Source organism: Nycticebus coucang, chromosome 6 (genome assembly GCF_027406575.1).
Source record: "Nycticebus coucang isolate mNycCou1 chromosome 6, mNycCou1.pri, whole genome shotgun sequence".
NCBI lineage: Eukaryota > Metazoa > Chordata > Mammalia > Primates > Lorisidae > Nycticebus > Nycticebus coucang.
Window position 1 is genome coordinate 36,133,752 of NC_069785.1, and position 24,502 is coordinate 36,158,253.

General features: G+C 38.5%; 1 protein-coding gene across 2 annotated transcripts in view; it reads left to right on the plus strand.

Annotated features, from left to right (window-relative positions):
- FMN1 (formin 1) overlaps positions 1-24,502 on the plus strand; it is a 417,492-nt gene that overhangs the window by 223,920 nt on the left and 169,070 nt on the right. For both annotated transcript variants that reach the window (XM_053594041.1, XM_053594043.1), the window contains 2 exons: positions 6,778-6,865; positions 23,200-23,261. In XM_053594041.1, the coding sequence (XP_053450016.1) occupies positions 6,778-6,865; positions 23,200-23,261 (150 nt within the window). The remainder of the gene's footprint in view (positions 1-6,777; positions 6,866-23,199; positions 23,262-24,502) is intronic.

The following is a 24,502-nucleotide window of genomic DNA, read 5'->3' on the forward strand; positions in this document are numbered from 1 at the left end:
GGGTTTGAACCCGCCACCTCCGGCATATGGGGCCAGCACCCTACTTCGTTGAGCCACAGACACTGCCCAGAATAATTAGAATTTTTTATATATCTGTAGGCCATGCGCCTGTCTTCTTTAGAGAAGTTTCTCTTCAAGTCCCTGACGCAGCCTGAAATGGGATCAGTTGTTCTTTTCTTGCTAGTATGTTTGAGTTCTCTGTGGATTCTGGTTATTAAATTTTTATTGGAGACATAACCTGCAAATATCTTTTCCCATTCTTAGGACTGTCTTCTTGCTTTACATACTGTGTTCTTGGCTGTGCAGAAGCTTTTTATTTTGATCAGGTCCCAGTAATGTATTTTTGGTGTTGCTTCATTTGCCTGGGGGGTCCTTCTCATAAAATATTCATGCAGGCCGATTTCTTCAAGAGTTTTCCCTGCACTTTCTTCTAGTATTTTTATAGTTTTATGTCTTAAGTTTAAATCTTTAATTCAGTTAGAGTCTATCTTAGTTAATGGTGAAAAGTGTAGGTCCAGTTTCATGGACTGGTTTTTATAGTGTCTAAATCTAATCACCAACTAGAAACTATAACAGGTTGGGGGCCATTGTGAACAAAGGTGATGGTTTGAGTTAACATGTACTTATTTGCCATTTCCCATCACTCTGGCTCAGTGCAGAGCGAGTAAGAGCAAACTCCCAATTCCTGGCCTCTCCCCAGGGAAAAGGAAAGTCCTTCCTTATTGATAATTACTTTAAATTTAAATGGACGAAACTTAATCAAAACACACAGAGTGGCCGAATGGCTTGAAAAATAGGATTTAAGGACACACATAGGCTGAAAGTGAAAAAGGATATTCTAAAAGTTCTTTTTTTTTTTTTTTTTTTAAAGATCAAAAAAATTAACAAAACCTTAGCTAAACTAAGGGGAAAAAGAGAGAGAGAGAGCGAAAGTGGCCAAAATTCTATCAAACAAATTAGACCTTAGTTCAAAAATAATAACAAAAGACAAGGAAGGACATTATATAATGATGAAAGGTTCACTTCACCAGGGAGATATAGCAATTATAAGTATATACGTATGCATACAACATCCAAACCAAATATATGAAGCGGAGCGTGGCAGAAGTGAAGAAAGAAAGAGACCAGCAAGAGTGATGGGAGATTTCAATGCTCTACTTTCAACAATTGATATAGTAAGACAAAAGAACAAAGAAGACACAGAGAACTTGACCAACATATGGATCAAATGGACATAATAGACATATTTAGAACATTCCACCTAACAAGAATAGATTATACATTTTTCTCAAGTGCACATGGAACATTCTCTAGGAAAGATCACAGGTTGGATCACAAAACAAATCTTTCTTTACAAATTAAGAAAGATTGCTATTATACCAAATATCTTTTCTGACCACAATGGAATGAAACTAGAAATAATAGCAAAAGGCAAACTGAAAACTTTACAAATATTTGGAAATTAAACAACATACTTTTAAACAACCAATGGGTCAAAGAAGAAACCAAAAAGAAAATTGGAAAACATCTTGAGACAAAAACATACAACTTATCAAAGCAGTACTAAGAGTAAGTTTATAGCAGTGAACACCTATATTAAAAAAAAGGTCTCAGCCTAATCTATACCTCATGGAACTAGAAAAAAAGCAGAAGGAATGAAATAATGCAGAGTAGGTCAAAAATAAACAAAATAGAAAACAGGAAAAATTAATAAGACTGAGTTGGTTTTTGAGAAGATCAACAAAATTGATAAATCTTTAGCTAAATTAAGAAAAAGAGAGAAAAATAAAAATCAGAAATAAAAGATGATCCCACAGAAATAGGAAATATGTAAGCATCTACTCTGAACAATTATGTGCCCAAAATTGGATAGCCCAGAAGAAATGAATCAATTCCTGGAAATGTACAACCTACCAAGACTGAATCAGGAAACAATTCAAAATCTGAATATACCTATAACTAGTAAGGAGATTAAATTAATTATTAAAAACTTCCCAATAGGGAGAAGACCAGGACTAGATGGCTTAAATGCAGAATTCTACCAAACATTTCAAGGACAGTTAACAGAAATGCTTCTCAAACTCTTCTAGAAAGTGAAGAAGAGTGAACACTTCCAAATTCATTCTGTGAGACTAGCATTATTGATACCAAAGCCAAAGACAGTACAAGAAAATGGCAGACCAATATTCTTGATGAAAATAAATGTAAAAATTCTCAATAAAATACTAGTAATATTATACTACTAATACTAATATAATATCAATACATTAAAAGGGACATACACACCATGATTAAGAGGGATTTATACATGGGGTTCAAGGATGGTTCAACATAAGAATTTCAATCAATGATCTGTGACAAGGGGTGCCAATACTACATAATGGGGAAAGGAGGGTCTTTTCAACAAATGTGTTGGGAAAACTGGATATTCACATGAAAGAAATAGAACCCTTATCTTATACTATACACAAAAATGAGCTCAAAATAGATTAAAGACTTAAATGTAAGACCTGAAACTGTAAAACTGCTAGAAGAGAACAGGAGAACAGCTTCTTAAAATTGGTTTCAGCATTTATTTCCTGGATATGACATGAAAAGCACAGACAACAAAAGCAAAAATAAACAAGTGGGACTACATAAAACCAAAAAGCTTCTGCTAAGCAAAGGAAACAATCAATAGAATGAAAAACCAAACTATAGAATATGAGGAAATAGTACATATTTGCAAACCATGTATCAGATAAGGGGTTAATATCCAAAATATATAAGAAATTTTACAGATAGATTTGTTTTAAAAAATCAAAAACAAACTAAAGAAAAAGATATCCCAAAGAAGACACACAAATGGCCAACAGGTATAGCAGTGACTTTCAACCAGTGTGCCAACACTCTGGTGTGCCATGAAAAATTTTAAAGATCATTAATTAAATTATTTTTGCCAGAAGTTCAAAACCCAGTAAGTATGTTCTTTTTTTCACTCAGTTTTTTTGATCAACATAATTTAAGTGTGCCACAGTAATTTCTATAGTTTTAAGTGTGCTGAGATTAAAAAAAAAAAAAAAAAGCTAAAAAGCACTGAGGTATAAGAAAAGATCCTCAGCATGACTAGTCATCATGGAAACGCAGGTCAAAAGTACAAGGAGAAATCCCCTCATACCTATTATTAGGAAGACCATTATCAAAAAAATAGGAAATATCAAGTTTGGGTGAGGATCTAGAGAAATAGGGACCTTTATACACCATTGGAAATGTAAAATAGTGTCGCCATCTAGAAGTTCCTTAGAAGGTTAAAAATGGAGAAACCATACCATCCATCAATTCCTCTTCTGGGTATATAGGTAAAAGAATTGAAATTAGGATCTGGAAGCAATGTCTGCACTTCCGTGTTCATTGCAGCATTATTCACAGTAGCCAAGAGACAACCCAAATGTCCACTGATGGAAAAGTGGATAAAGAAAATATGGTCTGTACATATAGTGGAATACCATTCAACATAAAAAGGAAAGTGTCCTTTTCACTGACCTTGAGATCATTGTGCTAAATGAAAATAGTCCATTCACAGAAGAACAAATACTGCATGACTTCATCTATATATGGTGTCCACAGGAGTCAAACTCAAAGGAACAAAAAATAGAATGGTGGTTTCCAGGGGCTAGGAGAAGGGGAAGCCATAGGTATAAAGTTTCAGTGATGAAAGACAAGAAGTTCTAGAAATCTGCTATATAACATTGTGTTTATGGTTAACAACAGTACATTTAAAAATTTGTTAATAGGGTTCATTTCATATTATGTACTTTTCACAATAATAATGAAAACTTAGTTTTAAGCCTTTGAATCTGTGGGAGAAAGAAAAGAGGAGAAACTAAAAGGATTTGGGATAAGTAATTTGGTGTCCATTGTGTTTATACCATTTAATTCCATTTAGTTGCTTCTGAGAACTCCGTATCACTCCATAATTAAAGGGTGGCACAGGGAAATTTAGAAGGATATTTTTGACAGTCTACTTAGAGAATTTGGTACAGATGGAGAAAAGAATACAAATGCTTTAACTTCACCTCTGCCTACTTCCTTTTAGAAGGTAGCACCACATTTCAGGAAAAAAACTCTTAAGGCATTACTCCAAATAAGGTAACACTCACCAAACACCTGCCACCAAGTCAGTGTACAAAATTCCAAGAATGGTTTACAGTTTGATCTGGTGGAATAATGAAATGGGGATGGATTTGCTTGATTTTACCCAGGGACAGATAGAATCAGAATCTGTCACTCTTTTACTATTTTGTGGTCTCTTCCTCACTTCCTTTTGTTTGCTAACAGAAAAAAATTGCATTTGAACATTGTCCTTCTAAGAGGCAGAATATGTTACAGGTAGTCTTCAACATGTTCATTGAAGACATGCGTGCAACCCAGTTGTGATCTGGTCATTCATTTGATACCTGTGCTTGTCTACCTGACGTTGACATTGCCATGGCCATGACTGTGTCAGTCACTACTATCCTGGACACCTAAGAATAAATCTGGCCAATTCCCAAAGCCTTTCTTCTTTTGCATTTTCTGTCCAGTTTAGGTGATGATTTTGCCTCTTTGCAACATTTTTACCATAGAGATTTTTTTCTTTTTTTTTTTAAATCAGTGAGCTACAAACTTCTTAGGACTTGATTTGTCACAGTCATCTCTGCATCCCCAGAGTCCAGATCAATGCACATCAGTTTTTTTTAATGAATGACTATATGACTGAATATTTGCATAGAACTAATTTGGACTTTCTTAATTTTTTATTGGAAATGTTTAAAAAGCATTTGACTTTAGGCCAGGCACAGTGGCTCACGCCTATAATCCTAGCACTCTGGGAGGCCGAGGAGGGTGGCTTGCTTGAGCTTACGAGTTCAAGACCAGCCTAAGCAAAACGCAAGACTCCGTCTCTACTAAAAATAGAAAAACTGAGGCAAGAGAATTGCTTGAGCCTGAGCTGGAGGTTGTTCTGAGCTACGATGCCATGGCACTCTATCCAGGGTTAAGACTGTGTCTCAAAAAAAAAAAAAAAAATCATTTGACTTTAAATTTGGGTTCTGTATCTTAAAAAAAGCCAGAAATAATTTTTAAAGAAGATATTTGATTGTGTTTCATCTCTTTTGCTTTTACTATCATATAAAAAATATGTGACACCAGGTACCTTCTGTTTTTGTCTATAAAACTCCAGATATCCTGTATCCCCCAAGAATCTTTCTCTAAAGCAAATATTGAAATGATTTAAACACTGCAAAATCAGGACTTCCTTATACCTTGGTTAAAGCTTAATATTTACTATATGTGAAGTATTATATGAAAGTGGCCACTTTGAACAGGGAAAGGAAAAAGGGGCTGGCAATAATTGACTCAGAATCAATCAATAAATAGGTAGTTAGACAACATAGACTATTAGTTTTAATTGGAACAAGCTTTTGTTATCTCTTATTATTCAACCAGCTAGTGTAGTACAAAGGTAAATGTAGATGTTAGTTACTGTGAAGTCTTGCCGTCATTATATTTTGACAGTCTTTAAGTGCCTAGTTGGGAAAGGAAGTATTGCTGTTTAGCTTAGTTCATATTTTACCCAGAAAAGTCCATTAAAAATATTTATAAGAGTTAGTGATGTTTTGTGTTTATGTCTTATTAAATTTTGTCACCCTGCTGCAGTGGCCCTTAGTGGCCCCTGTGTGATATGTTATAGGGAGCTGATTTAGCTTACTCAGAGATACACAAAACTATGTAGACAGTGAAGTATACGAAGTTTCTAAAAAGGCTGTATGTGTGTACACATTATAAAAAGACTTTAAATGACTTAAGGCTTTGTGTACCAAGCATTATGTTATTGATAATAACAAGACAAACAAGAAACAACCTCCGAAACAGGGGAATTTTATTTAAATGATAAATATAGATCAAGAACTGTATTGGGTGCTTTGCATATATTATCATTTAATTTCTAAAATAAATGCATAAACTAAATACAGTCAGCTCTACTGCATGATAAAGAGGTCCTCATGAAGTCCAGTTCGTTTAGGTTGTTGGTTTTCCAATGCCATATCACTCGTAAATGGTTTACCAAGATTAGACAGTATTTTTCCCCTAAATCACCCCAGCAGATGACATTACTGAAAAGATTGGAGACTGTGAAGTGACTTCATCAGTAGCCACATGAAACTGTTTCAAAGCTAAATGAAAAAGTTGGATATGTTATTGCACATCATGTTGTCATTACAACCTTGTTAACATGTATTTGAATAAAAAGTAAAATATTATTAAGATTTTAGTGTTCATATTAGGCTGATGGAATTTTGTGTGGTATTAATTTTGTAAAATGTCTACAATAAGTAACTTTTTTTTTTTTTTTTTTTTGGAGACAGAGTCTCACTATGTTGCCCTCTATAGACTGCTATGGCGTCACAGCTTACAGCAACTCCTGGGCTTAAGCAATTTTCTTGCCTCAGTCTCCCAAGTAGCTGGGACTACAGGCACCCACCACAATGCCTGGCTATTTCTTTTGTTGCAGCTGTCATTGTTTTAGCTGCCCGGGGTGGGTTCGAACCTGCCAGCCTTGTGTATATGGCCAGCGCCCTACCCACTGAGCTACAAGCACTGCCTGATAAGTAACTTTTTATTAAGTATCATTTAGAGTACATGTAGCATCAGTTTAGTTCATCAGTGTATCTAAAAAATCTTAATACTTTTGGTTTGCTTTCTGAAAGATTGCGTGTTTGAGCTTAGATTTATTTATTATTTATTTTTCAATTCCAGATCATCAAGTTATTGGATGGAAAACGATCTCAAACTGTGGGAATCTTGATATCTAGTTTACATTTAGATATGAAGGATATCCAACAGGGTAAGTTCTTTCTATCGTTTTTTTTTTTTTTTTTTAGTTTTTAATTTTTTAAAACATTTTACTGTGAAAAATTTCAAACATATATAAAATTAGAATGTGATGAGATCCATGTACCCAGTACCCAGCTACATAACCGTTCACTCAGTCTTATTTCATCTAAAGCACCCTCTTCCTACTAACTAGATCATTATGAAACAAATCTTAGACATTTTATAAATCATTTGTTAAAAAGCATTATTCCTAATTGCTAAAGTAAGAATATTTTTTCAATAACACTCCAGTGCCACTAACATGCCTTTTAAAACGTTAACAATTTCTTAATATCATCACATATGTAGTTCTGATTTCCATGATTATCTGTACACTCAATAATTTATTCATTCATTTATAATTAGTTTGAATTAGGACCCCCAAAAATTCCATGCATTCTTTGTACTCAAGTTTCTTTTAATCTAGAGATTTCTTTCCTCCTTTTTTCCCTCTTTGTAATTTATTTTTTGAAGAAGTCGGATCCCTTGTCCTATGGAGTTTCCCACATTTTATTAATAAATTTTGCTGTTTGCACAGCCATGCTTTTATTTATCGTGTTCCTCTGTCCCCTGTTTCCTATAAATTGATAGTTTCATCTAGAGACATACTCTGAGTGGGGCTAGAATGCCTCGTAAATGCCATTGTATATTCCATAAAGAAGGAGATCATATCCGGATATCTATGATGGTAGTGGGCACTAATGATCATTGCCTAGATTCATTATTTCATTAGTAGCTTGAAAAATAATCTAATTAGATCATTTCTTTTTTGTTTTATCTGGACTATGTCTGTGGAGAAACACTTTCCTTCAACCATTTGGTTATGTCATAGTTGCTCAGCCTTTTCTTTTTCAAATGACATTATTCCTGCTTGGTTATCTTTGGCTCAGTTTTAAATAAAAGGCATGTATAGAGAAGAAATTTTGTGTATATACTTTTCTGAGGGTTGAGAAAGTGGACCAAAAGCTAGCATAGCTTTCTGAAATCCGTGTCTTGCATGAAAAAAATGCTCTCCTTTCTCAGAAGTCAATCAAATGTAAATCTGTATTTTGACATGTCACTTACAATATTTGCTGAGCAGTAATACAATCTCTTAGATGGTTTCAGTAGATTTTAGCCTGGGTTTACGAGTAAAAATGCTCTAAAGTTGCACTTTTCTCTGTGTCTCAGTTCATGTTGCTCAGAGTTATTTCCCTCTGCTGCTTGGTGATGACTCCCTTAAGTTCTGACCTACAAGGCACTTCAGATGCTTTCACATACTACTTTTCCTTTAAAAGGAACTTTGGTAGGGGATTAAAATTTTATGTATTACAAAATTTAAAATTACATACAAAAACTAAAAATATCCTAAGTTGAATGACAGAGAAGTTAAGTAAGCTATTTTTAATATTTAAGTTAAATGGCAGAACTGAAAACATAGTGTGAATATTAAACCTCAGACAGTGTTGCCATAATTGATTTGAGGTTGGAGTGGAGAATGTGTAAAAAGGCCTGTCACCAAAATTAGAATGGGATTCTTCAGTAACTTTAGAAGAATCTAACATTAGATATATCTTCTGGAAAAACTGAGTTTCTGATAAAGTCAGATCAGAAGGTAGTGATGCTAAGGCAAACAAAAAAAAAAATGGAAAAGCAAAACAAATCTGTGCAAAAGAGTTTGTGATCTTTTGGTAAGGGACTAACCTTTTAGTCACTGAAATTAGATCCCTGTCTTTGTGGTTTCATCACCACAATACATCCCAACCTGGGTGTGAGTTTTCAGTGTCCACACCGTCTCAGGCTCTGTTCTGGTTGAGCGTGTCCCGTTTCGGTGTCCACACCGCCTCAGGCTCTGTTCTGGTTGAGCGTGTCCCGTTTCGGTGTCCACACCATCTCAGGCTCTGTTCTGGTTAAGTCTGTCCTGTTTCAGAGTCCTCACCATCTCAGACTCTGTTCTGGTTAAGTCTGTCCTGTTTCAGAGTCCTCACCATCTCAGACTCTGTTCTGGTTAAGTCTTTCCTGTTTCAGAGTCCTCACCATCTCAGACTCTGTTCTGGTTAAGTCTGTCCTGTATCAGAGTCCTCACCATCTCAGACTCTGTTCTGGTTAAGTCTGTCCTGTATCAGAGTCCTCACCATCTCAGACTCTGTTCTGGTTAAGTCTGTCCTGTATCAGAGTCCTCACCATCTCAGACTCTGTTCTGGTTAAGTCTGTCCTCTATCAGAGTCCTCACCATCTCAGACTCTGTTCTGGTTAAGTCTGTCCTCTATCAGAGTCCTCACCATCTCAGACTCTGTTCTGGTTAAGTCTGTCCTCTATCAGAGTCCTCACCATCTCAGACTCTGTTCTGGTTAAGTCTGTCCTCTATCAGAGTCCTCACCATCTCAGACTCTGTTCTGGTTAAGTGTGTCCTGTTTCAGAGTCCTCACCATCTCAGACTCTGTTCTGGTTAAGTGTGTCCTGTTTCAGAGTCCTCACCATCTCAGACTCTGTTCTGGTTAAGTGTGTCCTGTTTCAGAGTCCTCACCATCTCAGGCTCTGTTCTGGTTAAGTGTGTCCTGTTTCAGAGTCCTCACCATCTCAGACTCTGTTCTGGTTAAGTGTGTCCTGTTTCAGAGTCCTCACCATCTCAGACTCTGTTCTGGTTAAGTCTGTCCTGTATCAGAGTCCTCGCCACCTCAGACTCTGTTCTGGTTAAGTCTGTCCTGTATCAGAGTCCTCGCCATCTCAGACTCTGTTCTGGTTAAGTCTGTCCTGTTTCAGAGTCCTCGCCATCTCAGACTCTGTTCTGGTTAAGTGTGTCCTGTATCAGAGTCCTCACCATCTCAGACTCTGTTCTGGTTAAGTGTGTCCTGTTTCAGAGTCCTCAGCATCTCAGACTCTGTTCTGGTTAAGTCTGTCCTGTTTCAGAGTCCTCGCCATCTCAGACTCTGTTCTGGTTAAGTGTGTCCTGTTTCAGAGTCCTCGCCATCTCAGACTCTGTTCTGGTTAAGTGTGTCCTTCTTGAAACATGTTATGTTGCCATGTGGCTAAGTCGTTCTAGCCACATGGTAGTCCAGTTGCCAGCTCAGGACCATAAACTTTCTTCTGCTGGTGTTCTCGCCTTATGAAACTGAATGCTCATTATGAGTTGAGTAAGAGATTAGTTCCCTGAAACTTTCTCCAATATTCTAGTCTAGTCAAGAACATGCTTCCAAGATGCAGAAGTGAACTTGCATTTCAGCACTCTGAATGCTGCTTATACTGTCACAGACTTCCAGGCCTCGTGGGAGCTATTTCAGTTCTTTTTCCTTCCTCAGGCACCTCTGTGATCTACCGGAGTTGGTTTCTAAATGCTAAAATAATCGAGTCCCTTCCATTTGTCGACGTAGTAATGCATTCCAGATGAACATGGCACTCTAAGTGGAGCTCCGTTTTCCTTTAGAATCATTGACTGACACTGGCGTCTGAAGGTCATGAGGAGCTTAGGCCGTGTCAGTTATATTTCACTCTGAATCCTTGTCTGGCAGTGAATGGAATGCACTTGGCCTTGTGTTGTCATCCCGGCTGAAAGGACTCCCTGTGCTGATGTTGTCCTAAAAGGTTTATTTTAATGTGTGTGTGTGTGGGGGGGGGAGGGCTACAGTGAAATGTGATTGGGGGAGACCAGCTGGCAGCCAGGCAAGGTCTCGCAGCAGATCAGCTCTGGTGAAATGACCACAGTGCAGAGGCTGTTCTTCAGCTTTTTGGTCATATATTCATCCTTGTCAATGCACAAACTCACAAGAAGCTGAAGTAGAAACCAGAAAGATGGTGTATTCACTTAGAGAAGAAAATATTCCTTTCTCATGGCTAAAAAATAAATTCTCATCTGTTTATCATTTTCTCCAAATCATTTGTCTCTTCTTCACATTATGTATCTACTGCTGCCATTTTCTTTGCTAAAATGCTGTTTCCATCACTCTGGGTCAGCACATGCATCATAAACACACAATAAATATTTTTTGGATCAATGAGCAAAGGAATAAATGAGATATACAAAGAAATAGGACAGGTTTGAAAACAAAATGAAGTACCCGATTATTCGAAAGTAGACTATTCCTTTGGTGGGGCTAAAAGTACCTATAAGCAGTTTAGAGACCATCAGGCATTGTGGTTTTCTAAATGACAGTGACATTTCAATCTTGCTAAGATTTCAGCTTTGTCACCTTGTGGAATTTAATTTTATTTTTAAAGATACAGATTAAATAGTTAAACTAAATCAAATCAGAAGAATGTTACGTGTCCTGTTCCAGTCCATTTACACAAAACTAACCGCCTTCCTGCCTTTGACATGCATCGAGTGCCAGCTCTGTGTCAGGCACCACAATGACAGCACGCAGAAGACCAGACTCTAACATCTTCAAAAGCTCCCAGGAGGGAGGGCAGGGGGAGACGTATAGCATCTCAAGATTTCAGTGGAGCTGGCTGCTAAACAACAGAAAACAATAGCTTAACTCTTCCTTTAAAACTTAGTTGAGTTGAGAGGATGGAAAAGTGGTCATCACACAGAGGAGGAGCTTTTTTTCCACTGAAGGAGAAAGCATGAAACAAATCCCGTGAAAGGGAGGCACACCCCGAACATAGACACTGCATGTGGATGTGAGTTGTTTCAGGACACAAGGCTAGAAACACAAGCAGCATCTGGACCAGGAAGGTCCCTGAATATTAGCACAAGAAATTGGTATGTTATTGCATCACAAATGGGAGGAAGACATTGAAGAGGAGTGCTGTGGTCTGATTTGCATGGCAGCCTTCTCTGTCATGTGGGAGACTGACCTCTAAGGCTGTGTGTGCTTTGGCTAAAGGACAGCTCTCCGCCTTCACCCTGCTCTGCTCCCGTCTCTTCCTACTGTTCTCCCGCCAGCCACAGTGGTCTTCTTTGATTCCTTAAGGCCAAAGTTTTTCTCCTTTTGGTGTCTTTGCATGCATAGCAAGTTTTTTTTTTTTTTTCTTTGCAGTTTCTGGCTGGAGCTGGGTTTGAACCTACCACCTCCAGCATATGGAGCTGGTACCCTACTCCTTTGAGCCACAGGCGCTGCCCATACATAGCAAGTTTTGAAGGAATAGCATAGCCCCTTACCTCCGTTTGACATGCTCTTCCACCCCATTCTCTGTGTAACTAGATCCTTTTCTTTTCTCTATGATTTTAGCTTATCTGTTACCTCATAGTGACCCTCCCTAACATGTCACCCTAAGGCAATTCCCTTATTTCATTCACAGCACCTAGTCTTTTACTTGTTTGTCTACTTAGTTTTCATTTACTTCTACCACCAAAGTAGAAGCTGTGAGAGGGAGATTGCTCCCGGTTGTGTCCCCAGCACCTGTACGTATGTCTGGCGCACAGGTGATGACCATCGGGTTCCTGTTGAATTAAATAGGACTGAGTGGATATATCTGTGAGAAAGGGCTCACAGTCGCACAGATGATAAATGTCGAAGGTCAAGACTAAGGTCATGTTTCTGGAAATGTAGAGGGAAGATACCGTGTGCAAGGGATGGTTTGGAAAGAGAATCACTTCCGTTATTCACATCAGATACAAGAAGTGAGGGAGAAGAAATCTTACCTGTACCTTGGGTTTTTGGCCTTATCAAAAATGTGTATAATGGTGCCAAAAACTAGAAGCTGGAAATACAGGAGCAAAAGCAGGGGTTGAAGCAGAAGGTGAGAACTCCATTGTGGATTTCAGTGTGAGAGCACTGTAGACAAGTCCACTAATGTGTTCAGAGAGCATCTGAAAAGTTTCAGCTGGTGATAAGTGAATAGCTGGGTCTGGGACATAATATACCCCCTCCAAAGTAACGGTTATCTATTTCCTTCTACCCAAGTGTTTGACATTTTATGAAAGAAGCCAAATCTATATATTGCCTAGAGTTTAAAACACTGAGTCACTACTAGGAAAGATAGTTTCAGGAGGGTGACCATTATAAGCACAGCACCTGCGTTTGGTCCAGGAGAGAGACTATCTGCTAGTTTTCTATCTGCCAGCTAAGATGACTTATATTTAAAAGCATTTGGCATCCTTGGAGATAGTGACTGCCTGCATGATTGCAAGTGAGCGTTTTCTTTTTTTTTTTTTTTTTTTTATTGTTGGGGATTCATTGAGGGTACAATAAGCCAGGTTACACTGATTGCAATTGTTAGGTAAAGACCCTCTTGCAATCATGTCTTGCCCCCATAAAGCAAGTGAGCGTTTTCATTCCACATTAGTGATTGCCTCTTGTTCTCAACCCAGGGGCGGTGGAAAATTCCTGTTGACTATTCTTGATATAAACCTCCAATATGCATTGCAACAGATGAGGTGCCAGAAACCTCCTGGCATTGATTTGGAATTTCCTGTATGCTCAGAATTTGTATTTATAATATTTAATCTAACATCAAAGTAAAGCAATTTTAATTTTAGTTCTACTAGTTCAGAATCTCAGTTTGAGAGTTCCGTTGCATCATAGACTATCTTTCTGTTTAGGAATCTTAATTTTGAAATATGTGAAAGGGACGCTGGTTAGTCATAGGCTCAGAGTCTAAAACTCAGATCCGAGAATGCCATTAGACTTTGTTCTCTTTTGCTTTAATAATTTCCAGAAATCTGTCAATATTTATGTAAACTGTCTAAAACATAATGAATTTGACTAAGCATGTGAACTTCACCTTCAGTTATGTAATCTCAGTCTAGCCCAGAGGAGCCTCTACTCAAAGGACATTTGGTCTTCAAAATGTTTTATCATACACCCTTACCAGTAAAAAGTTTGGGGCATGCTTCTTAATGTTTGTTTTCTAAAACATGTACATTACATAAATCTCTAACAGAACTAACATGCACATCTTAAAACATACACAAAAATATGAATTATAATGAAATCAATAATACTTTTTAACGTCTTGCTAATTGTGATGGCTTTGGCTTCCCACTGGCCTGCTATCTCACCGCTCAATACCGTGTAGTTAGGTTGAGGCTTATCAACAATAGTGAATTTAAATGCACATTTCAAATCATCATCTCAATACATTCTATTTATGGAGGTCAAATTCTTGGCAGATCTGATCCAATTGCCCTTGTTCTTACCTCCTTCCATGGCTGATGAAGAGCTTGTACTAGCAAGTGTTTGCCCTGTCATTTTCTTATTATTGATGAACTGTCTTCAGTTCTGGGGTTTCTCTGTAGGAAGCTTTTGAAGCCAGCTTGTTTATTTTGTGAAGTCCAGTTAAAACCATACTTTCAGAATCAGAAAACTTCACTTAAATGAGACCCCTCCCCCCCCAAATCATGGTATGTTGAAATTAAGAAACAAGTGAGGCTGTCGCATACAAAGGAGTTTACCCACCAAAAGTGACAGGTAATCCTGACCTGCCAAATGTGCACTGAATGAGGGGCAGTGCCAACTTATTAAGTATTGGTAGAGCTTTTTAAAAAAATTTTTAGATAAAATAAATATAAATAGTGTCACTAAGAATTCTTTCCTTTTCCACCTTTTTCTGTCTCCCACTGAGTCTAAAACACTTAAGTAGCAGGGTTCCCACCCACCTCTTTCTAAGCTGTGGTCCATTCCTGCCCTCACAGAGCTGAGTCCAGAAAGCAGAGGGTAGCATTTCTTTGTACTTTACCTTCAGGCAACTGGCTGAGACCATCCAATCTGCCTGGAATGTAATTTTGGCTTAAAAGAACCAGAACTAATGGAAGAACAGAAGCAGCTTAACCCAAACGGTTCCTCATTCCACTGCCCTCCAGAGAATAGGGGGAACAAGAAGGGGACATTTTGTGAATTCTATGCTCTGTGCCCTTCTTTGAGGTCTGAACCATGGACATTTTTAATTGCACCTGGAAAGTGGCATCTAGGGCACCTTCAGGCATCGTGCATGGCTGGACTTAGACAAGAACTGGGATTTTTGCTGTATAGGATTGAAAGATTTTTGAGGTTTTGGAATAGATTAGGTAAGTGTCCCCCTTCTCCCCCTGGCAGGCAGCTCTTGTTCCCTGTGTCTGCTGTGCTTGCCTCTTACACCATCAAGAGCCCAAATTGAGGTCTATACTAACCAGCATGACACACCAGCGGGCATCTGGCAAAGTAGATGAGATTATAAACCATATTCCCCTGATTTTCCTGCTCTTTTATGTGTTTCAACTTTTGTGTTTCTTCATTTTTTGTGTGTCTTAGCTTTTCTTTAGTCATTTTAGCATGCCATGTAAAATTGTAATTCTTGCTATACTTCCAAGAAAATTAGACTTTTTGTTCCTATAGTTCCTTCAGATTTTATTTTTTGATCATCATAAGGCTTTTTCAAATTCCACATTTCCTTTTTTTTTTTTGGAAATTCTGTCTGCTATGACTCAGCTATAATACAAGTCATTTTTGAATAACTGCGAATAAAAGATTGAAGTTTGATCGTTTTATTGCATGTATATTAGAATTGAACTAAGTATTAGCAGTGATTAAATAATGATAGAATGGTAGATGTGTGTAATGTAAAACTGTAGATATATGAAAATGAAATTTTCATAAGGCAGGCTGTATGTAGTTCCCATTCAGAAGGGAATGTGGGGTGTTGGTTCATGGGTTGGTTGGTGGATTCATTGACTTTTTTTTTTTTTTGCAGTTTTGGCTGGGGCCGGGCTTGAACCCACCAACCCTGGTATATGGGGCCAGCGCCTTACTCCTTGAGCCACAGGTGCCACCTGATTCATTGACTTTTTTAGGTGGTGAGGATTTAGATGGAGTGATTATTTATAGCCTGACACCTATAAAGGATGGAAGAAGTATTAGTCAAATAAATTCTCAGTGCCTTAAAGGATAGTTGGGATAATTATGGAACTGAATTTGGGAAATCAAGCTATGTGACTTTGGGTTAAGACGTCATCTTCTGTAAAAGTAGGGCCAACAGTGGCACCCACCTCATACAATTACCTACAAAAAATGCTTGGAACACTGCCTGGCACACAGGATACTCCCAGTAAATACTAGCTATTAATTGTTACGTCTTTTTTTTTTTTTGGCCAGGGCTGGGTTTGAACCCACCAACTCCGGCATATGGGGCCAGCACCCTACTCCTTGGGCCACAGGCACCATAATTGTTATGTCTTAATGCTGGGTAAAGCCTGCCTGCTGTCCCCACCCTCTGCTGTAGTGGACAGAGATCCCTTGACGCTGCTTCTTCCTCAGTGCCCTTAGGCAGCTCATTTGGATACCTGCACAGTGAGGATTTGTGCATATCCGTCTGCCCAGGAGATGGAACATTGTGGCCGGTGGGGAGCAAGTTAGCTGTAGGTGATGGGAGAGGAACAGTTATGGCAGAGCCATGCCTGCTGTTAAGAGACTTTGTTACATTGCTCTTGAGTGGGAGTGGGTCTGCACCGTCTCCGGCCTTGCCTTCCGAAGTCCTGCATGTTCCACACTGTCTGCCTGTCACCTCTCACCTCTTACAGTTTGACTGGACTTGGCCTTCCCCTCACTGATACCCTGGCTGTTGGGATGTGAAACTGTGCTACTGTGTTCCTACTCTCCTTTCTCGACTTCTCTTATTCTACCTCTGCCTCCTTCTGCGCATCCCCAGGGTGTCCTTTCCGTTTCCTTGGTAGAAGTCAGGAAAGTAGGATTGTTGGAGTTTGGTGAGGTTCGCTACATGGGCATTTTAAGAAACCAAGTCTTCCCATGTTCCTTTCCCCCACTCGTTCTCTTTTCCTTATCAATTGGAGTTTGCACTGATGTATCAAGAGAGGGTCTCTCTCTGTTGCCCAGGCTGGAGTACAGTGGCACCTTGGTTTCCTGGAGTCAAGTGATCCTCCTGCCTCAGCCTTCGAGTACCTATGACTACAGACATATGCCACCACAAGCAGCTATTTTTTTTTAGTATACTTTTTGTAGAGAAAAGTATTGCCCAGACTGATCTCAAATTCCTGGTCTCAAGGTATCCTCCTACTTTGGCCTCTGAAAGTGCTGGAATTACAGGTATGAGCCATTTCACCTGTCCCGGATTGAGTTTTTATCAAGCCCTCCTAAGTATGTGTGTGTGTGTGTATTTTGCTGAAATCAGTCGTTTGAGCAAAAGGACTAAGCTTTCTGGTGGCTATTAGAAGTTAACATTGTTAACAAAATGATTTCTAGCAGTAGAGCAAAATAATCCTAGCAATCTTTACTTTCCTGGGCAGAGAATAAAGCTAGTTCATTGGCAAACAATTACACACCCCATTCTATCCAAGTCCATCATGTCAGCTACTTAAAGAAATACAAAAAAGAATAAAATAGGCTATATAGGAATTATTCTTAAAACCAATGTCAACTAAATCCTGGTGAGACAGGCCAACCTTATCTGTGTGTGACATCTTCTACAGTTTGGGAGTAAATGACCAGTCTCCTATATTTCTTGCCCAAAGGTGCTCAAGAAGAACTCCCTTAAGTAACTCTGCCTGTATTTTTTACTACTTATGAGCCCTCAGACAGCAAGTACATTCTTTGTTTATTTAGACGTGATGCCTTTGGAAATAGAAGTGTTCAGGGTTAAAAAAATGGCTGGAGGGCTGAGAGAATTCCTGCGTGTTCTTTCCACTTACTCTGGTCTCGTGAAAAGCCGTCTCTGAACTAGAGAGGGCATTGCGCTATTGTGTAAGATTCTGACCCTGTGCATGTTCCTAAAGCAGGCACCTAGTTTTTATGTGTGCCTGTTAGTTTGAATTTGTGATACTGATCTGCTTTTTGTCCCTGCTGACGGTTATTATATCTTAATAGGTGAAACACTACTCTAATGATCCGTGTGTATATAATTCTTGTAGTACGGAGCAGGCACCAGAGGACCACATAAAAATGTTTGCCTCAATTTCCCTGCAAAAAAGAGGCCCAGAAACCAGACTTGACCAAGTAACAGATTTTTAAAGGGAAAGGAACCCAATAAAATTACCAGCTTTTCACAGCGTGTGTCTACTTCCTCTTGGCATATTGTGAGGTGTAGGTGAAATATTCTAACTGAACTGACAGTGTGAGCGGGACAACTAAGGAGCGAGGGAGATAAAAGTAAAAAACACCAGCAATGATTGATATTGCAGTAGCAATGAGTTGTTGGGGTCTCCCCTTTGTGGGTTTGACACTTCACCTTTCTGACACCATTTGCAGGAGCGTTGGTATAATGAGCCCTGTACAGATGGGAACAAAAGCTAGGATTACTTGGAATTACTGTATCAGGGCTTTGAGGTGTGCTGTAGAATCGTGCCGGCTGGTGTTTGTTTGTTCAACTCCTAAGATGAAAGGCGTGCACGCGAGAGGAACAGAAACAGCGTGTATTTTTTGAACATGTAAAATGGGAGGGGTTACTCAAAAAAATTTTAATCAAAGACTGATTTATTTCTATATTGTGATCATTGGTTAACTAAGTGGGTTTACGTAATGGCTGGTAAGTTTGATGGTAAGTGCTTTCCAGAATGACTTAAACAGAGAGCATTTATTGATTCTCTAAGACATTGCTCCAGCATTTTGGGAATAAAAGTATCAGGTGTAGATTCTGGCCTGCTAGGAACTTAAACTATATTTGATGAATAGGAGGTGGAATTATGATTATATGCACATTAAGACAGCTCTCTTAAGAGTCCTAAAACTTATACCTTTTTATTTTTTTTTAGAACTTTGGCCAGTAGCCTAACCTTCTTTGGTTACTCTGTAGGGGTAAAAAATAATAGAAATAATTTCTTTCATCTCCTGTCTCAACCAGATAATCTGTTGATATTGCTTCTTCCGCTTGTGAATTTTAATTTTTAAATTTTAGGATCCTTATATGGAAGAGGAGGAACCTCAGTGGAATACTTGGCATTGGCCCCAAGTTAATATCTTTATCTGCTTCATCCTTTACCAGTTCTTCTCTTACTCCAGGTCAGGGGGGAAAGATCAAGGTCATGCCTGTCTCTTGTTGCTCCTGGCTACTTTTCAGGGCTTGGTACAGAGCTCTTCCTGTAAACTGAGGCATAAAACCTCAGAGTTGTTGTACACTCCACTTCCTCATCCCCAGAGCTAGTTAGTGCTATCACTGGATAGTGCTACACCATGCCTTTCTCCCCCTCCTATCTTTTCTGACCATGCTATTTAGGTTTTTGCTACCTCTTGCCCACTGCAATAAGTTCTAAACCAGTCTTCCCAAATTTTGGCCTGTCCCGTGTAACATAATTCTGTTTAATCTGCTCCTCAACTCATGATTCTCAACAACCTCTCCCTCCCACCCCCCATATACAAGTGCCTTACAAGATCTTTGTGGCATTCACAGTTCTACAAGGCATTGCCCCAGATTGTATTTGGAGCCTATGTCCCAAGTCTCTTTAATTAAGTCTGTCTTCAAGGTAAAACTGAACTGAATGTTCATTGCTTGAGCATTCCATGAGTCTGACTGGATCTGCGTCTTCCAGTCGGGTTTCTCATTTCTTTTCAGTTGTTCACTGGCACTTATTGTTTATTCTCAAATTGGCATTGCTTGGACTCAGTTTGTCTTCATGGTGCTTAATGAATGGATATTTAAACATATGACAGTATAACAGTTTCCTGTCTGAAGCAATGTAACAATTTACTCTTAATCTTTTTTCCTAACGTGATACTGCTATTTCAAATTTTTTGAAACTAAGACTGAAAAGGGAAAGATATTTTTCTTCTTCATTTCCTAATAGTGAGAAAATGTATTTGTTAAACTTAATGACTTTGGTTATGGAATATTTAGGCAAGCAATGTATTGACACAAAGTGCGTGAGTGGAGGGCATGATTGTGCACCACTGCTTACTAAACCTTGATTTTCGGACAGTGATAAATCCGGAAGGAGCAAACGACTTTAATTCAAATATTAACCCTCTCATAATGTAATCATTTTTATTTGTCAAATCTTGTCCCCCTTTAAAGTGTCTCTGTTTTCTTTTTCAAGATCCCATGTCCTCTTTGTCAAGAAACTTTCTCACATCAGCAGAAGGACTCGCTCTTCAGGAGTCCTGTGGCACATGGGACACATGTATTTCTTTTACACATGATGCACCCCAGGTCTTGATGCCTAAGAAGCAATCCCTTGGCTACAAGGCTCTTACAATGGATGGAGGAAGGAAACTGTTAGGCAAAACACCATAATATAGATTCCTGCAATATGCTCCCATCACTCTCTGTAAAATGTGAGGTGCCATGGCAGAGAAGATGGAGGACTTAATGACCCAAAGGTCAGGGAGTGTCCTTCCTGGACAGGAAAGCCTTTACTTCTGGGCCTTGGAGGATAAAGTGTGGAGAGGGAGGAAGCCATGGCACATTTGGGAATGGCGCATTGCCCATTATAGCTGGAGCCTAAGGTGCACAGAGGAAGTGGTAGGGCATGAGATCAGAAGTCTAATTGGGGGCCAAGCTAGGGATGAGCTTAAAAGCCAGGCCAAGGAGTTTAGAGGTATTTTGAACATCAGAGTAAAATTTTGAAATATGTGTTATCAAGAAAACTTTGGCAATACAGTGAGGAAGGATGGATTGGTGGGAAAGACTGACATTAGAGATAAAAATTAGGTCAACTTTCTCAATGGTCCCCATGGTTATCTTGTATTTCCTTTAAGACAGTTGATACATCATTTTTGTAAGTAGAATTATTTATTCATGTATTTTCCTATGAATAACGCTTCCTGAAATTGAGCCTTGAGTAGGATTTTAAAGAGTTTCATAGCAACTACTTTCTCAAACACCGAGTAATTCTGGAAAGCTGCGTTTATAGCACAAATAATTCATTAGTTGTACTTTTCTTTCTCTATTTTCAGATGTTAAAGGACATCAGACATTAACAGATGTTAAAACTCATTAACAAGGTGTATAGTTGAAATCATAAGTCATAGTTCATAGACACCATTTTGAGTTCATACCATGTTCTATAAGCTATGCCAAGCATACGTACTACTTCACTTAATATTTTCAGTAAGTAATTTAAGAATCTAATGCTCTACCAGCTGAGCTAGTCAGGCAGCCACTCAGTAAGAAGATCAGATACCTTTTACAGATATGCTAAGGCTCAGAATAAATAACAAGTAAATTTTGCTCTGTGATTCATGACAGTCATCTTGAGGTTCTTTTACAAGCTGAATATGTTCCTTTATCAGAAAAAGAAAATTGCTTTTCATTTACCTATCCTTGGAACATTCTTCTCTCAGATATTTGCAAAAGTGACCTTTTCAGGTCTTCATTTATATGTTGTCCCTTCAAAGACTTTCTTGATTATCCTATCCAATGTGCATTTCTGTATTTTACTTTCTTCATAGTATATCTGAAGATATATATGCGTATATATACTATACTATGTACCATTATCTGAAATTATATATTGATTATTTGCTCTCCCCAATCTAGAATGTGAATTTCACAAGATCGGTACTTTGAACATCTTTTATCCACAGCCTTTTAGAACAGTGTCTGAAATTTAGTGTATACTCAAGAAATAATTATTCAAGAGCTAGATGTGTGAATGAATGAGTAAGTGTCCCCCAAAAAACAAGAGCCCATACTTGTTTTTTGGTGTCATCTCCAGGTTTTTCCATTCTGCTACCTGGCACACTGGAAGGGGATTGGCTAATGATCCAACCTGTCAAACCCTGCATTTTAGACCCAGACTGATTAATAATTTTAAAAACATAATATTAACTCACTAGGAAATCTCATAGATGGTTCTCTTTTCCATGAGTTAAAATGTTTTGATTACATATAACTTATAGTTGGATATAGTTATCTAGGACATGTGGTTAGTTTAGAAGTAAAAATTTCTGATGAATTATTTTTAGAATTTTTTCATATGCATTCATGTAGGCTGAGTTTTGTAGGAAAACATTGGGATTTACATAAAACAGACATCGTTTCTAGCTATTTTGGTTTTTAAAGCACCAAACATTTAAAATTACATGTCCTATCTGATATCTACTTGATAAATTCGTGAACTTACATTATCTCTACACACAAAATAACAGTCCTGCAAGGGAAATTCTTTCTTCCTTTCTTCAAATTATATTTTTCTTTTGTGGATTCAGATTGGCCTTTTGTGAAATGTAGTTTCCCTTGTCTTAGTGGAATCTGAGGCGGCTGACTCTGTCACTATTGTATTTTCCTCTTTTCTCACTACCCCACGTATCTAGGAATAGCTTGCTGACTAACTCTTAAGTTCAAGAAGGTGGCCCATGAAGGAATTTTAAGTACATTTCTCGGTGTTCTGTGAAGTTACATGATCTTAGCTCACTTAATTAGCTTTGTGAAAATTGTCTGAAGGGGTTCATAATGATTCTAAACTACAGAAACAAAACAATTCAAAAGCAATCTGCCCCTTCACCTTGATCCCTACCTTCTCCAAAAACCATCGTGTAATGCAAACGAACAGAATAATGGTTGACGAGCAAACTTTTAAGGCATTCTAAGTATCACTGGTTGATTTAATAAAATTAATTAGCCTGCCACGAAGAAAATTTACTAGCATGCTGGTTAATTTCACAACGTAAAGTCAAGGAAGGGGAGGTAGTGTTGAGGGAACAACCTTATTAGTTTTGAATAATTATTTAAAGATGTGGACCTACCTATTTCAAACACTGTGATAGCCAAATCCATTAAGGCCTTAAAATCATAATGTTTGTGTCCCAGTCTATATGGGAAGGAACTTCTCTAGGTGAAAATCATAAGCATACTAGTTCCTGGCTAAATGACTTATTTAAGATACAGAGCAGCAAGTAGAATTGTAGCGTCCTAATAAAACCATGGGAATGTAAACCTGCCTTAACACTGGCTCATGGGAGGTTTCCATAATCTCAATTTGCCATTGATGCAGTTATTGCTTTTTCTTGTCTTTTTAATCCAAACAAGATGTTCGTAGTGGCTGCAGAAAGGTGCCTGAAATCACATGCCTGAATTCATTTAATTTGCCAACATTGTCTTTTTTCCCTCTGTCTTTCTAGTAATGGGCAAGAGTCAGTTCTGGTGCATTAGGTACTAAATCTCTTCAATTACCAGCCAAGAAGAAAGATTTAAAATTGTGCTTCAAACCAACAAACTGATTTAGTTTTAAAGCACAAACACTTCTCCTGTGGAGCCTAAATTAAGCTGCAAGAGTACCCAGAAGCTGAAGAACTAAACCAGGCGGGGCTGAGGCTCAGGCTCAGGCCAGTGATAGGAACCATTTTGGTTTCTTTCATTTGAACCCCCTGTCGCGAAAGGAAGGGGGCAGAAACAGGCTGAGAGGTACAACTTCTGTAAGAAAGGGCAATACTGTATTAACTGCTTGGTAGCTGAATGTGGAGTAAAGTTGGTTCAGAGGATCTAATCAAATCCTTATCTTCTTTCTCTTTTCTTTTTGGGCAGCCATTTTCAATGTGGATGACTCCGTGGTTGATCTGGAGACCCTGGCAGCCTTATATGAAAACGTGAGTGTCAGAGCTCATTTCTATATTTTTCTCCTACTTGAAAATCACTGAACCATTTATGTTCTTTGGTAGTAAGGATTTTGACATAGCGTGGAATAGATGGAGGCATAAAAACACAAGCTTGAATGGTAGTAGACAAGAGAGAACAACTGGGTTCCTAACTCCCCCTGGGGCAACTACAAATAATACATGTTACTGCACATCTGGGAGGCAAGACAGTTCAGGTGCAGACCACATACCTGGAGCCCAGCCCTGACACCTGCCGGCAGAGGGAATGACCCAAGCCAACTACTTCAATGATGACGTAAGCCAGTGTCTTCCTCTGAGCAATGAGAATGCTAATGGCAGCTTGGATGATGACTCTTAGCCAAATGAGCTGATGGCATTGAGTATGGAAAGCAGCATAGGATGATGAGTGGGTATTTAGATTTATAGTCGGTGTTAGATTGAGGTCTGGCTCTACCATTGCGTGTGAGTGAATAATAACCTTGGGCCAGTTGCTTAAAGTCTTTAATCGTGTCTGATCATCAGTATGATGGAGATACAGTGGGCTCTTTTAATTTTTATATTAAATGAGAATTTAATACAGGTAGAAACAATAATATATTTTTAGAGTAAATAGCACTCTATGCTCATATAGTGTGATTTTTTGATTGGGTTATAAACAGAAATAGGCCACAGAATTAGCAGGCTCTCTCCAGAAGATGATCAGAAAAGTCAGAATTCCCATGATGGTTAATTGTTCCTGTTTCATAGTTAAGATGCAAAAACATAGATTAAAACAGATTCTCTTAAGTAATGGTATTTCTTGGGAAGCTGCCTGGGCCCCATGGTATGCTGTGGTCACCAAGCTCAAAAGATGATTTATTTTAATATTTATGTCCCCTGGGACCTTAAGTCTCTTACAGAAAATTTCCATAGCCTAATATTCTAGGCCTGCTGAGATCACCAATTTCCTACACATTGTCGCGTCTTTGATATCTACCAGGAGCTATTCAGTAGAACTGGCTGGGGACTTCTCATGTGTTTCCATCAGTGAAGCTTTTATTAAACCTTAAGGCACACAAGTACCAGGCCAGCAGGAGGTAATTAGACATTTGCTGAGTAGTTGGAAGTCAACAAGGTACAGTGGCAGGAAGAAGGGTTCTGAGTCAGTTCTTTACCAGATACTCAGTAGTAGCCGCATTGGAATCATCTTTATGATGGAATGAAGAGATGGAAACTGATGTTTAAAGGACTTT